This window comes from Periophthalmus magnuspinnatus, chromosome 10 (genome assembly GCF_009829125.3).
Source record: "Periophthalmus magnuspinnatus isolate fPerMag1 chromosome 10, fPerMag1.2.pri, whole genome shotgun sequence".
NCBI classification, from domain to species: Eukaryota; Metazoa; Chordata; class Actinopteri; order Gobiiformes; family Gobiidae; genus Periophthalmus; species Periophthalmus magnuspinnatus.
The window spans coordinates 737,901-756,245 of NC_047135.1; the positions used below are offsets into that span (position 1 = coordinate 737,901).

At 41.9% G+C, this 18,345-nt stretch overlaps 1 protein-coding gene across 2 annotated transcripts; it reads left to right on the top strand.

The window, feature by feature from the left end:
- The first annotated feature begins 1,721 nt into the window (after positions 1–1,721).
- Positions 1,722–18,200, top strand: zgc:165573 (cysteine-rich and transmembrane domain-containing protein 1). Of its 2 annotated transcripts, XM_055224656.1 has the most exons (4): positions 1,722–1,850; positions 5,638–5,765; positions 9,622–9,917; positions 15,591–18,194. In XM_055224656.1, exons 3-4 carry the CDS (start codon positions 9,641–9,643, stop codon positions 15,686–15,688), a joined length of 375 nt encoding a protein of 124 aa, XP_055080631.1. In that variant the 5' UTR covers positions 1,722–1,850; positions 5,638–5,765; positions 9,622–9,640; the 3' UTR covers positions 15,689–18,194. The 2 variants fall into 2 exon arrangements, with proteins under 2 accessions (XP_055080631.1, XP_033830174.1); XM_033974283.2 differs by lacking the exon at positions 5,638–5,765 and having other exon boundaries at positions 15,591–18,200.
- Positions 18,201–18,345: the final 145 nt, after the last annotated feature.

Below are 18,345 nucleotides of genomic sequence, written 5' to 3' on the forward strand. Positions count from 1 at the left end.
CACCGACTGTTGTCATAACAGAAAGAACAGACAGGACGTATCAACAAAACAACTGAGCGTAAAGTTGCATCTTGAACTATTTTCCAGCTGCTTGTGTCCATTCAGGTTGTATTCTTTTGCCTTTAATGTTCCACAGTATGGCATTAAACTAATTACCTTACATTTCATTTACATATATTTGTATTGCAAGAATATTACCTTGATAAACACATCCTCACTGGCCTAGTTGTGTTACCTGCTCATCTTCAGATACAAAGGTGCTTTAATGCCCCACTGAGGAACATCTGTGTAAACAATAACATCTCCATGGAGACGAGCAGGTGGCAGATGAGTCACACAGTGCAGCTTTAACTCCACTGACCTGTAATAACTGTGTTTTTAATTTTTAATTTTGGTTTTGGATCTGCTGACATGTCTCTGGAGTTTAGTTTCACCGCTCTACTGCCCCCTGTGGGTGAAACACTGCAGATAAAATAATGTGACATACTGTTACAAAAAACTTACTACTTTTATGCACGAGAACATTTATTCATTTAACACGAGGATATCTCTGTTTTATTGTTTATGTATCATGTTTTCTATGCAGCCTATTTGCTTTGTGCTGACTTTTATGCAAAACACTTTGGTCAGCTGAAGTTGTTTTAAATGTGCTATGGAAATAAACTTGATGCATTTAATTTTTGTACCATAATTAAACCACAACAGTTAAGTTTTGTCTCATTTGAACAGTGTGTAGTTGTCCATTATTCCCAGAGGCAGAGGGATTCATTCATAGTACGTCTGGCTGCACTACACACGTTCTTTACATTCAGTCCTAACAACCAAATATAACCACGAGGCTCTAATTAAAGTCACAAAATGTCCACAAAGCATTTCCAGGAATCTGTAACGTGCACGAGACTGCGCAGGTCTGGGGATGGAGTGACATCTGCTGGACAAACTGGTGTACTGCAGGATTGTATTTAATGTGTAAGGGTGACATCTGATGGACAAACACGTGTACTGCAGGATCATGTTTAATTTGTAAGGGTGACATCTGCTGGACAAACTGGTGTACTGCAGGATTGTATTTAATGTGTAAGGGTGACATCTGCTGGACAAACACGTGTACTGCAGGATCATGTTTAATTTGTAAGGGTGACATCTGCTGGACAAACTGGTGTACTGCAGGATTATATTTAATGTGTAAGGGTGACATCTGCTGGACAAACAGGTGTACTGCAGAATCATGTTTAATTTGTAAGGGTGACCTCTGCTGGACAAACCCGTGCACTGCATCAGGTTCAGTGCAGGCAGATGTGCTGCGTCAGAGCTCAAAGGCAAATTATATTCAAAGCAGTTTCGCCTTATAAGCGGTTTGGCAATTGACTTTAATGCAATTAGAATATAATTTAAAAGCTTTCTCTGCGTCCTTCTGCTGGTTCCTTAATGCCTCTTGCTTAATGACTCCCATATGACCTCTTTAGTGCCTCGTGGTCACTTATTACCCCTCTATTGTCCGTTTTAAGGCGGTGTTTCCATACGTAAGAGGCGTGTCATTGTTCACCCGGTGATGTTGCTCTATGTTATCTCATTTTCATGTCAGCTGATCCTGAAGCCAAAGATTTTCCCATTTCTCCCCAAACTCTCGCTCCATTGGCTGTGGTGAGGACTGACAGCTCTCACAGCCAATCAGAGGCGCTGTGTGCTCCTGGCCCCGCCCCCTGCCGCTGTGGGCTGCTGAGTTTCACTGAGTGTCGAGTCGCACATTGCGCTGAAATCGAGTGACTCGCCAAAAACGACGCAGCTCTTTTTATTTCTGCGGCTGTTTCTGGCATCAGCAAAGCGTCGGGTTGCGGATCAGACTGAAGGTAAGTGCGCTAAAACTGTGTTAGCGGATTTTTCATGCTGTTTATGCACTAAAACCTGAGGAGTCTGCTGTGGCCTAGAGCAGGTGCTGCTCCATCTGAAGCCGCGCGTCACGAAACAAAACACGAGACAAAACACGAGACCAAACATTTATTTAGACGAGAAAATGTGAACCAGAGAGAGAAGAAATATTCATCTGCGAGAAGCTTCAGACTGAACTCATGTTGGGTCCTCTCCTGTCCCTCATGTTGGGTCCTCTCTTGCTCTCCTGTGTCTCTCCTGTCCCTCACGTGGTTACTCTCTTGTGCCTCATGATGGGTACTCTCTTGTCCCTCATGTTGGGTCCTCTCTTGCTCTCCTGCGGCTCTCCTGTCCCTCACGTGGTTACTCTCTTGTGCCTCATGATGGGTCCTCTTCTGTGGCTCATGTTGGGTCCTCTCTTGCTCTCCTGTGACTCTCCTGTGGCTCTCCTGTCCCTCACGTGGTTACTCTCTTGTGCCTCATGATGGGTCCTCTTCTGTGGCTCATGTTGGGTCCTCTCTTGCTCTCCTGTGGCTCTCTTGTCCCATGTTGGGTTCTCTCCTGTGGCTCTACTGTGACTCATATTGGGTCCTCTCCTGTCCCTCATGTTGGGTCCTCTCCTGTCCCTCATGTTGGGTACTCTCTTGTTTTTCTCTGTGGTTCTGTTTTTTCACATGGTTAAACCTGTTTTTTCAGTTTTTTCAGTATTTTCTTTACATTCTGTCGTTTACTCTGTCCAGGGTCAAACTTGTTTATTTCAGAGTTACTTTGGTTCAAACTAAATTCATTAAATGGAAAATCCAAAAGAGAAACTCACATTATTAACACATACTCATATATTTAGATTGTATTTATTATTTTTTAGACGTCAGATTTAGATTTCATGCTCATGTTTCAGTCAGTCAGATGAAAGTGTGTGTTTTTTTTCACACTTGCACCAAAATCTAATTATAATCTGATTTCTGAACCTGTAAAACGAGTTAAATGACACATAAACCACAAAATCTTAAATTATCTCAACAAAATGAGACACTTTTGCATTTTCAGTTAATTTTAATCGTCTTACAACTCCAGAAATCTCATATTAATCAGATTTTGAGTGTGTTTGTGACCGTAGACTCTGATACAGTGCTCCACATGAACATGAACATCAGTACAGACTTAATGAGCCAAACTGCAGAGTGAGACTTCTCTGTTACACAAACACTGTCGCTCTGTATTTTCTTTGTCTAACGATCAGATTCTTGTCATTTCGGTCGTGTCCTGTGACTTGTTTTTGTAGTAAAATAGTAAAAATAAAAGTGAAATGTGGATAGAACATCGTAGGAGTGAAGACGTTTGGCTGCGCGGCCTGGACGAGCAGCCAAATGTCTTCACTCCTACGACGATTTGTTCTGTTTAACTCTTTTAATCTGAGACGTTTGCACCTGCTGTGAGCTCTCCTGCCCCCTGCTGGACACTCTACATTTACAAGTTTAAACTTTCAACATAAAAGTCTTAATCTGTCTCTTGTGCTGTTTAAAATCATCATAAAGAACGTGATTTTTGTCAGGAAACAGCTGTAACACGGCAGTTTTCAGAAGTTTCATTTTCCAAAAAAAAAAAGAAAACTTCCTTCCTTTTGACCTGCGTCTTAATCCCTTAACCCCAGAGCGCCCCCTGCTGTGTAAATATCACATGAGTCCTTCTAGTTTTTGTTTTGTCTTTTTAAACGTGTGATTTTTCCCGTCGCACGCAGGACGCCGTTTGCATCACGGCGTTAAACTTTTGTAATGTTTTATAGATTTAAGGCGTGAACGCTTCTGTTTATGCAACACCTTTAAACACACGACGTTTCACTGTTTCTGTTCAGTTATAAAACAGATCTGTGTTTGTTCAGTTTAAGTTTGGAGGAAGAACAACAGTATTAACAGTATTTATTCATTTTAAAGTGATTATTGTGGAAAAATGGGCGTTATCTTAAGTCTGCCGTTATCTTTATGACACTTTACACAGTTTACTTTCGTTCAGATCAAATTTGTTTAATGGAAAATCTAATGGAAAAATAACAGTAACATTAGCACTAATACAGGTCCCTTTGAGTCAATAAGAAACAGCCGCCTGCATTTTACGTGTCACTGTCTCAGGACCCGTGTAGATTTTGTATTTTATTATAATTTTCCAGATAATTTGACTCATTTTTGGACGTTATATTTAGATTTCATGCTAATCTTTGAGTCAGAAGTGATGGAAGTGTGTGGTTTTATTCACATTTGCACCAAAATCTGATTATAATCTGATTTCTGGACCTGTAAAAATAACTTAAGTGACACATAAACTACAAAATAAAAATGAAACACGACTTCAGTTTAAAAACACGTGTCATTTATAAAACGGTTCAGTTTAATTTTGGAGGAAAAACAACAGTATTTCTTAAGTAATCTACAGTGATGATGTGGAAAAATGAAGTTCCTCTTTATCTTTATGACACTTTGTTATTTAAGTGTGAGTTTTATCAGTGCTGAGTGATGTCACACACTACATATTTGTTAGATAACACTTAAGTCGAGTCGTAGCGTCGTAATGTGAGTCGTGTGGAGTATAATCGCTGTGTTTCTTGATGTAAAACCCCTGGACTCTGTGAGATTTGTGATGTTTTTCTGGGACGTCCCACCAAACCCTCGTGTGTTTGTCGTTTTTCCTGATTCGATCTCGCTCTGATGTGAAAACAGAGTCGAGCTGCCGGTGCGACAACATCAACACGCTCCTCACATGCAAATGGCTGTTCCCGGCACAGCTCTGTGACTTCAGTGAAATGAAACCTCAGAGCGACGCTTAGCTCAAGGTGATGCTCCCGGTGTCCTCCCCTCGATCGGGTTACTCACCACTCAAGCTCTTTGTCTCTGGGTCACACGGCGGCGTGACGGGGGCGAAAAACGGCGTCTGAAAGCGTCTCGGGTGAACCGGAGACGGGGCAGTGAGGTTTAAAGGTGTTACGGTTGAACTTAAGACGATACGAGACGATTATCAAGATCAGAATAATCACGATTAACAATTATATCACGATGTTTACAGTTTTTATGGATGTGAATAATTAAAAGTCACAGGTCTCACATGGCCTCCCCGTAATAAAAATTAATATTCTGGGTCCCCTAAGACCCTGGGGCCCCGGACCACAGCCCCGTTTGTCCCCCCTGTCCACTCCCCTGTGGATATGTCGCTTTTTTCTGCACGTTCTGGTGACATAACGACGATTTTCTTTGTTGCCGATTATCACGATTATATAAAATGTCCCACGAATTATTATTTTCAACACGTTTTACCCATAGTTACAGCACAGCGCCCCCTCATGGCTGAAGGAGAGAACAGTACGAGAAACAGGGGATTTTTGTCGTTGTTGTTTTCCCGTCGGACGGTGGTTGCTATGGAGACAGAGACGCGTCCTCCTCCTGAACACGAGCCTCTGCGGGATGACGATGAAGATCTGCTAAAAAATTGATGCCACGGAGCGACACGAGGCTGTTCTGTTTTAAGTTGTTAATCACCACGGCAACGGTCCTGGTTTTTCACGATTCTGAACAAAGACAAAGTTTAAAATTGAGCTGGAAAGAGTCGTTATAGTTTAGAAGTGCGATAAATACAGGCATGAACGATAATATTGAAACAGTATTATCCCCAAAAAAGTGTAAATGTTCAAAATTGTAAATAAATAACAGAATGAAAGTCGTGTTTGTGTCAAAATGAGACGTTCTGTGGTTCAGATAATTAACCAAATACTGTATTTCCCAGTTGTGCAGAAAGAAAAAGTCCCACGAGAAAAACACTTCCCCAAAATAACGGCCCCATCTGTCACATCCTGAAGTGGACGCCGTGGTCACGTGACGCGACTTTCACATCTGCACTGGAGCGAGTCTGTGGTCTGTGTGAGCGTTTAATTCATTAAAATCACAATAATTCACTTTTTCTCTTCCTCTGTAAATGTTACTTTATAAACTCACAGAAAACACGAGATTTATAAAGTGTAAAAATAAATAAAACACTGAAGTAGACGATGTGTTCAAACTGTTTCCTGGTCACGTGAGTCACTGATTAATGCCACAGTGCGGAGCTTTGAGAGACTTCGGCGCGGCGTCATTATTATTCAAATAAATGAATAATCTGTGGTTATCTCCAAACAGCGGCTGTGACACAACACGCCAGAACAATGAGCTCTGAGGTTTAATAACAGTTTACCATCGAAGATAAAAAGAGTCGAGAAACAGAAATGTCCAACGTCCAGAGGAAAAATGACCAAAGAGACGGAACTGGACGCGTCGCAGTGGACCCGGACGCGTCGCAGTGGACCCGGACGCGTCGCAGTGGACCCGGACGCGTCGCAGTGGACCCGGACACGTCGCAGTGGACCCGGAACAGTTTAATAAATAAATAAATAAATACAGGAAATAACAAGAAAATAGAACAGTCCATTAAACTGCATCATTTAAAGAGAAAACGGAGACACGGACAAACTATTATAATATTATGTCTTTAAAAACAACAGGACGATTTTTGACTCAACTAATAAAATATAAACATTTAAAACAAACAATAAAGTAAAGTCTAAATTTACAAACTTTACTACGACAGAAGAAACAGATGGATCTTTGTGACGTTTAGTTCACTGTAAAACTGCAGCAGAGTGAAACAAACACTGCACCTTTAAGTTTTTAAATGCTGCTGTTTTTGACCCAGACTCACAGATAAATAAAAACACAGCTGTGGGTGGAGACAGGGGGTAGGTGAAACTGACATTTTCTGATCATTTAAATGTGGTTTATTTAAACATGAATCTGATGAGAAACATTAGAATCAGACGTTTGTGTTTATCCTGATTCACTGCAGCTCATTTAAACTAAACACCTGTCGGCTCTTCACCTGCTCTTTGCTGTGGCTCTGGCTTTGGCTCTTGTTGTGGCTCTGGCTCTCGTTCTGGCTCTTGTTGTGGCTCTGGCTCTCGTTCTGGCTCTTGTTGTGGCTCTGGCTCTTTCTCTGGCTGAGGTTCTGGCTCTTACTGTGGCCTTGGCTGTGGCTCTCATTCTGGTTGTGGCTCTTAGTGTGGCTCTGGCTGTTCTGGCTCTTTCTGTGGCTCATAGTGTGGCTCTGGCTGTTCTGGCTCTTTCTGTGGCTCATAGTGTGACTCTGGCTGTCGTTCTGGCTCTTTTGATTTTGTTTTATTCTGACGTCAAATTAAAACAGTAAAATGCTGAACCGTTTATTTTATAATCTCAAGTTTTGTACCAGTTTTTTATCGTCTTAAAATGTGAAAAACTCATTTTAAATCGTCTGCTCTGAGTTTTTCCTCACGTCGTCTCCACATTCTGAGCCACAGTGAAGACGACAAACAACAAGAACAAAACTCTAGGATTCATTTCTGGGGATAAACCGATACTGATACTAGTATTTCATCCCCCGGTATCGGTTCAGTTGACGTCCTGTTGGATCTTCGTGAGGACGTATTTACTTGAGGATTCATGATGTTTGAACTTTTCTTCAGACAAACTTCAGTCTCATGAGAAGAAGAAACGATGACATAACACGACTGGATCTGTGTGGAGAAAGTGTTTAAAGAAAGAGCCGTTCTCCAGCCTCACACTGGTATCGGTTCATATCGAGTATCAGCAGGTTTTTAAAGTCAAAGTATTGATATCGGAGCAGAAAAAACTGGATCAGTGCGATTCATTTCACAACAAAAACTGCAACTTTACTGTAGATTTTTTTTCTGGCTCATTTGAACTTGTGACGCTCTGATGGTCATGTGACTCTCTCTGATGGTCACGTGACTCTCTCTGATGGTCATGTGACGCTCTGATGGTCACGTGACGCTCGCTGGAGGCTGTTATTCTTTGTTCTTTACGTTTTAATATTTATTTGTAAAGGAAATGACACAAAAGACAAATCTCTTGTATTGATTCTGACGTCTGTCACTCAAACTGTCAAAGGGTCAAAGTTCATATTAAATCATAAACTTGAATTCGGGGTTTTGTTCCAGTGCAAACATCCACAGGGAAAACTCACTTTTTTTTGCAAATAAATAAAATAATAAATACAACATTTTTCCAATCGCACATTAAACGATACTGAAACTGATTCTCCGAGCGACTTTTTGTACATTTTAGTTCTTCTTAATATTTATAATCTAAAGTTTAATGAATCTGTGTCATTTATTCAACCTTCTACAGCTCAGACCTTAAGATCCTACAACAAAACACACGACTATTGAGCCACAGACATACGAGCGTGTTTCTCAGCGTCTCACGGGCCTGTTCTGTGGAGACTGTGCTGTGGAGGCTGTTGCCGTGGCGACCACAGAACACACCTGTGTCTGTTCTGTGACGTGGCCGCTCCCTCGAGGCGGGTCTGAAACGCCGTGTTGTTGTGAGACTCTAATGTGACTCCAGGGGGTTTTCTATGAACAATGAGGCTCTGCTCCAGCACAGAGCCACGAGCCACGAGCCACGAGCCACGAGCCACGAGCCACGAGCCACGAGCCATGAGCCGTAAGGGCCCTGACACCTCCTCTCCTTTTTTGGGGATAATTTGTTAGTTTCAATATTATAGTTTTTTGTTATTTTATATTTTCTTCAGCGATAAGTCGTACTTCAGTTTGTTTATGGTGACAGGCCTAAAGTTCAAACAAGTAATGTTAAAATCTCTGTTGTGTAAAGAGTTTTATTATCGAGATCGACTGTATTTGTGTGGACATTTCTCTGGTGCGGTTGGCCCATTTCTGATGGTCTAACGGGGAATTTGTTTTTTGGGGACATGGGCTGATCGTGATGTTAAAGTCTGTGTGTGTGTGTGTTTGTGTCTGTGTGTTTGTGTCTGTGTGTCTGTGTCTGTGTGTCTGTGTCTGTGTGTCTGTGTCTGTGTGTCTGTGTCTGTGTGTCTGTGTCTGTGTGTTTGTGTCTGTGTGTCTGTGTCTGTGTGTTTGTGTCTGTGTGTTTGTGCTTGTCGGTCTTTGTGTGCAGTGACACACTCCTGCCTCCAGGGCGGCAGCACTCGTTTGAGTTAAACACAGTTCTATTCACTGTAGAACTCACTTTAGTGAAGCCACATCAGGTCAGGACTGTCCCAGGTCTAAACTGGGTCTAAAACTGGACGACACAGGGAGGTCAGAGGGAGGTCAGAGGGAGGTCAGAGGGAGGTCAGAGGGAGGTCAGAGGGAGGTCAGAGGGAGGTCAGAGGGGGGGTCAGAGGGGGGTTAGAGGGAGGTCAGAGGGAGGTCAGAGGGAGGTCCGAGCTCCTCCTCCTCAGGCCACACTCGTATCTCAAACCTGATTGTGTTTTTTAAATAAATGGGGGTGATCCACATGTTTCAGTGTTTTTCTTTTCACAATAATCTCCTGTTCTCAGTCTGGACTCACACTCGGGGGTTTATTACTTTCTCTTGTTTGTGACTTGGACGTTTATTAAACCACGAACATCGGAAATGACAAACGCCTTTTTCTTCACAAAGTGACGCTGATGAAAACACACGCTGCACACACACACACACACACGCGCTGCACACACACACGCCGCACACACACACGCTGCACACACACACACACACACACACCCACACGCACGCCGCACACACACACACACGCCGCACACACACACACACGCTGCACACACACTGCACACACACACCCACACACACTGCACACACACACACACACACACACACACACACACACACTCATCATGTTTCCTCCACTTTATAATAAAATCCTCTTCTTTTTTGTGCCTCAGGTCGTCTTTCACCTCGAGGATGAATTTTGAGCAGCCCCCTCCGTACACAGGCCCCACCGCCCCGGGTTACCCCCCCCAGGGCCCGCCTCCTCCACAGGGATACCCGCCGCAGGGGTACCCGCCTCAGGGATACCCGCCTCAGGGGTTCCCGCCGCAGGGTCCCCCCCCGCAGGGGTACCCGGCCCACCCCGGGGGCCCGTACCCGACCACGGATCAGCCGTACCCGGGTCAGCCGCAGTACTGGCAGGGAGGACCCCCCCCGGCCCCGATGTACGGAGAGGCCCCAAAAAACACAGGTGAGAACAAATATAAACAAAATGTAGAGCAGTGAAGACCTGATGGACACGACGTCTGTGTATGAAACTGGAACAATGTGGTTTGGACAAAGACAAAGTTTATTTATATTATTATTATTATTATTATTATTTATACAACACGACTGGTCCACACAGGAATCCAGAGTTTTACAGAATAAGAAAGACATTAAAACCACAACAAATCAAAATATAAATAATCATCATAAAATAAATATTAAAAGAGAAGAGGCAGAATAAAACCTTTTCAGTCACAGCAGATAAACAGGTCCATGTTTAGACCTGGTTTAGACCTGGTTTAGTCCCGGTTTAGTCCTGGTTTAGTCCTGGTTAGACCCGGTTTAGTCCAGAGCTGCTTTAAAGTCTATTCTCTGAGCCACAGGACACATGTGCTCGTTCTTCCTGGTTCTAGTCCTGACCCGAGCAGCAGTGTTCTGGATGTTCTGGATGTTCTGGATGTTCTGGATGTTCTGGATGTTCTGGATGTTCTGGATGTTCTGGATGTTCTGTTCTGTGGCTCGTTTGGAGAGTCCAGTGATCAGGACGTTACAGTCGTCTAATCTACTGGACACAAACGCAGGATAAGTCTCTAAGATTACAATATGTTTTGAGGAAATTATTATTATTATTTTATTATTGCCATTTGACACAAAAATAGTGAGACACTGATCAGGGATGGACCTTGAGTAAAGAGACTGGAGCTGATCTGTGATGATTAGAAACGACTGAATATCTTGGTTAAAATTGTTTTAGTTTGAATTCTAGCTCTAACTGGACAAATTAAAATAAGGTATAATTTTAGATTTACTAAAACACATCTTTTAAATCTACACCACATTAAACTAACATTTGGTCGTAACTGAAAATAAGACGTGACAGATCTGTGTCTGTTTATGACGGAAAAACATGAAAAACATTTCCAGACAAAAGGGAAAAACCAGGACGACGTCTAATCTCTCTGAGTCGGTCATGACTCTGTTCACCAGAGACATAAACACTGAACTTTGAGCAGTGGAAAAAGTTTGATGTGTGAAAGGTCAAAGATTAAAAACAGGAAAATATGACCTCATCAAAGAGCTCGACTAATAAAGTTTGACTGATCGACCGGGAGGACTGTGGTGGACTGTAGTGTGGTCCAGTGTGTGTCCAGTCCCTGTGTGTGTCCAGTCCCTGTGTGTCCAGTCCCTGTGTGTCCAGTCCCTGTGTGTCCAGTCCCTGTGTGTGTCCAGTCCCTGTGTGTCCAGTCCCTGTGTGTCCAGTCCCTGTGTGTGTCCAGTCCCTGTGTGTCCTGTCCTAGTGTGTGTCCTGTCCTAGTGTGTGTCCTGTCCCAGTGTGTGTCCAGTCCCTGTGTGTCCTGTCCTAGTGTGTGTCCTGTCCCAGTGTGTGTCCTGTCCCAGTGTGTGTCCTGTCTCTGTGTGTGTCCAGTCCCTGTGTGTCCAGTCCCTGTGTGTCCAGTCCCTGTGTGTCCTGTCTCAGTGTGTGTCCAGTCCCTGTGTGTGTCCAGTCCCTGTGTGTCCAGTCCCTGTGTGTGTCCAGTCCCTGTGTGTCCAGTCCCTGTGTGTCCAGTCTGGGGACACGTTCACACATTCTTAATAAAAACACCCACGTTTTATTAAACCAGAAACATAGATTTTTCTTGTTTAAACTTTGATTTTCTCTCGTTCCATTTTGTAAAATCTCGTCTTTTCTGACTCGACAGAGAAACAAACATCAGATCTTTATTTTGACTCATTTCTCCTTTAGCGTTTCCTTTCCTCGTTTACATTCCCCCACGTTTCTGCGAGCTGCTTATCTCCATGGTGATGAGTTATGGTTATAGGTTTGCCTGAGATGTTCCACAGTGTGGCATTAAAATATTCAAATTAAAGATGAGTAATTATAAAACCAGTGATTAAAACGTGCCAGCTCGATAACTCGGTCGAACATTTTAACCAGAGCAGTGACGTATCCATGGAGACGAGCACGTGGCGTACGCTCCACCAGAAAAGTTCCATAGTGCAGCTTTTGGACAGTTTATATTAATGGCACAGAAGGAAATTTTTAAGACTTTTTTATTACTTAGGCCTTACTTATTTTATTTTACAGTCGGAGCTTTCTGTCATCATCTTTTTTTTGTATTTTACTGTTAGAATTAGAAAAACAGAACATTATAAATACACAAAATCAAACTTTTATGGGAAAGTCTGAAGTCGTTTCTGTTGTGACTGACACATTTCAGGTTTGTAATTTTCTCTTTTCTCCCAAATAAATTAAATGAATCGAATCAAATCTTTATGTTTATGAAAAGCACAGCGTTTAACCTCTGACCTCTGAGAACAGACGATCTGCTCCAGGATCAATGAAATGAAACAGATGGAAACGTCACATAAGGTCAAACTTTCACACGTTTTGGGAATGTAATAAATCGAGAGAGTTCTGGAGTTTAATACTTGACTTTACTGTTAAAATCATCAAAATGTCTCTTAATAAATGTATAATAAGAATGTTTGGAGTAGAATATGATAAAGAAATGAACCAGAATCACAAAAACAACTGGGTATTATATTATATTTATAAAAAAATGTATTCACAGACAAACCTCCTGCATTTGGAATATTTAAACAACTTCTACAAGATATTTCTCATTTATAGAATCAAACGTTTGCATTAAAACATCAGATGGATTTATATAAACATTTATGGGGCGTCTCGTTGACCTCTGACCTTTCACATGTGATAAATCAAACTCCAGAGCAGAAATCAGAGAATAATAAAGTAATAACTGAAGAACAAAACAGTTACAGCTGTAATAAAATATAAAACAGAGATAAACAATATAAACTGATAACAATTAAGTATAACAAACGACAATAACAGACGTTTATAATGAAGTAAAGAGCAGAAAGAGCAGATCTGAGACGTTATGTCAAATATCAGTGACATTTGGAGAGAGGGCGGATGAGATCAACAGAGACATTAGAAAGATCCACATAGATTTTTATTTATTCTTTTTATTTTATTTTACTACTGTTATTTTTGTTGTTTTGTTTTGTTTTCTGGTCAACTGCCCGTAATATTGTTTTCCATTAATATTATCACTTATTATGATTAACATACTTAACTACAGCTATAATAATAATAATAATAATTTTACTTTTTGATGTTTTATTTGCATATATAAATGTGTGTATATTTGTGTATTTGTGTATATTGTACTGGGATGTATGTGTTTATGTTTATATACTTTTTTACCCAGTGTCCATCTCGGTGAGGGGGGTAGGGTGATGTAAAATGTTAAAATGCAATAAAAAAAAAAGAGGACAAAAAAAGACAGTCTGATCTGTCCAGAGTGACCACACGTCCCTCTTGACCCGGGACAGTCTCCGTCCTGACCCTGTGTCCTCTGTCCCAGCAGATTCATCCAAAAACAGTGATTTGTCTGTTTTTGTCCCCAGTGTCTGTACGTTTGACCAGTCTGACCCCGACCTGCAGTAAAGAGGGAAAATACTGTCATTTATTTAGATAAAAGACAGAAAAAAGTCCCTCAGATTCTGACCCAACAAACTCAAGAAAGAACAAAGTGACACAGTTTAATATTTACACAAACTGTCACCATCACTATCACTTTTACTTTTACCATCACTGTCACTGTCACTTCTCTTGGACTTAATCACATTTTATTTTGGATTTCGTGCATTTTTCCCGCTCAAAAGCCCGACCTCCATCACTGACTCACCCATTACCCAAAGATCAGCCAAACATTAACCAGCTCAGTGCAGTTTGAGTAAACGGAGCAAAGATCCAGAGCCTCTGATTATTATTAATAATTAAACACAACAATGAAGGGCAGATGTTTGTTTAAGGCTCCGATTAATGATCGAGCAGAGAAACAATGATTTGGCCTTTTAGATGTTTGACTTTAGAGAAAAGCTGATGTTTCTGGACTGTTTCATTTTAATAAAGGTTTAGTGGAAAACAGTAAACAGTAAACGGACTGTTCTGTGTGACTGTGTGAAATCACAACGATTTTACACTGGGCAGAGAAAAGAAACACTGTTTGTCCTTTTAATGTGTGAGATAAGAGAGACTTTATCTGCCACAAGGGGTCAAAGGTCAAGGCACATTCAAACATAAAACTGTTTAACATATGAAAATATTATGAATAAGTGAATAATAATAATGTCTTACACTTGTAATGCTCTTTACAGTCTTGTCAAAGCCTCTCAAAACCTCTACACTAGACTCATTATTCATTTCCACACTTGGTGGTGGTCAGATACTACTGTAGCCACAGCTGCCCTGGGGCAGACTGACAGAAGCGAGGCTGCCAATCTGCGCCATCGGCCCCTCCGACCACCACCTATCATTCACACACACACCACTTTCATACTAGGCAATGTGGCTGAAGTGTCTTGCCTAAGGACACAATGGCAGAACTTGGTCTGAGCGGGACTCGATCCTCTGACCTTCAGGTTGGGACCAACACTCAACCACTGAGCCACTGTTTACAAATGTAAAAAAAAAAAAAGTAAATAAATAAAATGGAATAAAATAAAATAGCATAAAATCAAATATAATAAAATAAAACAAATTAAAACTGAATAGGAGAACTAAAATAAAATGAAATAAAATAAAATATTAAATTAAATAGAAATGGAATAAAATAAAACAAAAATTAAAATAGAATAACATAGAATTAAAATATAAAATAAAATTGTATAAAATCAAATTGAATAAAATAAAAACAGAATTAAAATAAATTGAAATGAAATAAAATTCAAATATTATTAAATTAATTAAAAATGGAATAAAATGAATTTTAACTCAACCAGTTAAAAATTTGGACTCAGCCTCTGCTTCAGTGTTTGTTTCTTTATTTTTACTACTTTTTACATTTTATAAACAGAGAGAACACATCAGGTTTATGAAGTAAGAAATATGGAGTTATGTGGCAAAGAGAAAAAGGTAAATGACTAATATATTTATTCATATTTTATATTAAAATCCTCAAAAGTCTCCTCTCTTTTTGTTGAAAAACATTTAGAGTTTAGTTTGTTTCTTTACCACAGGCTGTGTCCAAACTTTAACTGGTCGTGTAATTTAATGTAGTGTAGATGTAATGTTTTTTTTAATTGCTGCTCATCTTTGTCCAGAAGTGCACTGCTCCTGTGTTCTGGATGTTTGTCGACGTGTGATGTTTTTCCTCCTCAAACTAATGGCTCTTTGTGGGATTAATTCTTATTTTAGTGTAAATATCTTTTCAGTTTATTTGTGCCTCTAGTTTCCGTGTGGATCGGTGTCTGTGCAGAATGTTCATTATAACGTTCATTATGGGCCAGGACTTTAACTCCATCTATCGTCTCTTTAATGAAACCTCCGCGCGCCGGCCGTGGGTCTGATCCTGCCTGGCGATGCGATGACGTTACCATGGCGATAGCTCCCACGATGAGCATAATTAGAGCGAGATCACAGCGACGGCTCCCCTTGAACCCCGCTCCAGACTGGAGTGTGTAATCCAGCCAATCCTCCACACTTTCATATCATTCTCAGAGAAGGAATCTATAATTACATTTTCAAATTGGCCTCTTTCTCTTTCCCTTCATCTGTCGACCCGAGGTGCACTTTGTTCCAGTCTCCCGTGTTTAATTTGACCCTCTGTCGTTCTGTCGTTCACAGTGTACGTGGTGGAGGATCGCAGGAGGGACGATGACACGTGTCTGACGGCGTGCTGGGCGGCGCTGTGCTGCTGCTGCCTCTGGGACATGCTGACATAACTCTGAACTACATTACCCATAAGCCCCTGTATCTGTGCCTATGACTCCCTCTCCTCCTCCTCTCCTCCTCCTCCTCTCCTCTCCTCTTCCTCCCCCTCCTCCTCCTCCTCCCCTCCTCTCCTCCTCTCCTCCTCTCCTCCTCCTCTCATTTGCCTTAAATCAGACCTAATGTGCTTGTGTCTCTATAGTTCTAATCTCTGTCCGCTGAATTCTACGTTAGAAAACTGTGGCGTCCAATAGGAGCTGACGTCGCCGTAAACGTCGTCACAGTAAAGAGGCGTGTAGCTGTAGCGCCCCCTATGGACAGATGCACGTCACACTAGAGCAGAGCATTTTTTTAAACCAAAATGACGACGCGACGCTGCAGAATCCTACGAGTATCAACGAGAAAATAAAACTGGAGAAGGAAGTGCGGACGTCACAGGGGGCGTGTCACAGTGGGCGTGTCACAGTGGGCGTGTCACAGTGGGCGTGTCACAGTGGGCGTGTCACAGGTGGAGGTTAAACGGGCATATTGACAAAATGGCGTCTTGAAAATAGTCGATTAAAGATTAAACTCAAACATGAATCAGTCCAAATAAAACTTCAGAGAGACTCAATGAGTCGGAAACAATTATAACATGTTTTGAACAATAGGTCTGCTTTAAACGGCTCTGCTCCCTCTCCCCCTCTCTTCCTCTCTCCTCCTCTCTTCTTCTCTCTCCCTTTTTCCCTCTCTCCTCCTTCTCTCTCCCTCTCTCCTCCTCTCCTTCTCTCCTTCCCTCATCAACCCTCTTTCCCGTCTCTCCCTCCTCCTCTCTCTTCCTCTCTCCTTCTCCTCCTCTTGCTCTCTCCTCTGCTCTCCGTTTCCCCCTCTCTCTTCCTCTTCCTTCGCTCTCCTCCTCTCCTCCTCCTTCTCTTCTTCTATAAATAACAGACAGATCCTTCTGGGAGGTGTCGTCCTCGTGGTCCTGGTTTAGTTTGACCGATGGCTGTGACTTTGAACGTCCAGGTCCAGAGGCTTTTTCTGTGTCTGCGTCAAAGGATGAAAATGAGCCCTGGCTATAATCCTGCATATTTCCAGGTGTGGGATTCGTTCCTCATGCTTCTGTTCTTAATATGCATTGTCCCTTCATTAAATAATAAACAAATAAAAAACAAACAAACAAACAAACTCTGCAGCGATGGACGACACTTCTCAGAATCACTGTGTTCACACTTCCTCTACAAGACTTTATGTAGACCTGGTTTAGTCCTGGTCTAGTCCTGGTCTAGTCCCAGTTCTGATGCGTTTTGTGGAGGTGTGGACACAGTGGACACAGTGGACACGGTGGACACAGTGGACACAGTGGACTCTGTTGTCTCTGTTCTGTCTGTGGTGGAGCCATTTTAGGGAAATGTTTGTCATTTTCATTGTGATTTTACATATTTAGTTTAAAATAATCCCATTTGTCAGACACGTTCACGTCTGTTCTGACCCAGTGCGATTTCTGTCCCACGTCTTGTGTGAAGTTAAGTCCTTTCCTCACATTTACACTGCAGCCGTAACATGAAAATCTACAAACTGTGGATTTTTTAAAACCTGTAGCACCAAAAAAAGAAACTAACCTTTATGTTCCTGTCACGTAACCGATATAAAGATGTTTGTTTTTTATGAACGTACCACTTTTAGCACAAATCTCTTCGTTAAACGGTCCTTTCATTTCAGAAACGTGTAGCATTTCCAGTTTGAGGTCCCTAAAATGGCCGCCGCGCAGACTCACTGTTCCGTCGTATCTTTGACACATCAATGCAAACTCACGATAGACTCAGGCTCTGTGGCACTTTATGAAGATATGACTTCTGCCCCTCGGTCCGTGCTCTTTACGATACTCTGCAGCGACGTCGCACTGGGGGGGTTCTGCATGTATGTCTGTGGAGGAATGCTCAGCAGTTACCATGCCGACACAACGCACACTTTAGTAAACACAGCCTGATATGTTTTTAGAATGTCTGAAATATACAAAATAGTTTTTAACGACTCCCGCAGCCTGAGACGAGCTTCAGTCAGAGCAGTGCCTCCTGTTAGCTTCACCCCTCCAGAGAATGTTGAAGGCGTCGGCTGCAAAGTATCCCCGCCCCCTCGCTCCACGTTCAGGCCACTCCCTTTGACTGAATCCAAACCCGCCTCGTTCTGAATCACGTGACTCGTCGGTTGGTAAAGAGCCGCTGACTCCGGCTCCGGCTCTTTTGCACCGCGGCTCCTGATTCTTTTGCACAGCGGCTCAGTTTGCCATGTTTGTCTTCAGGTGAAATCACAACCACAAATCCAATGCATTTTTAAAGATGTCACTGATGTAACTGTGACTTATGTTGACTGTTGATCTTTTATTTCAAGATGATCTTAAAATGTTTATGCTGTTTTTATTTGATGGGAAATATTTAATACCAAGTTACTAATACTAAGCTAATGTGAAAACTGAAGAAACCAAATGTAATGTAATGTAATGTAATAATTTAAGTAAAAATCTTGCATTAAAATCTTGAACTCCCATGTTTTTGTGTTGGATCATGAACCACGAGGGGAAAGGGTTTAACCCTTTCCCCAAGAACAAAGTGTAACAAACACTTTGTAGAAATGTGTTCTACTCCTGTTAAGTAATGGGTAACAGGCTGAGACAGGACAGTCAGGTCACTGT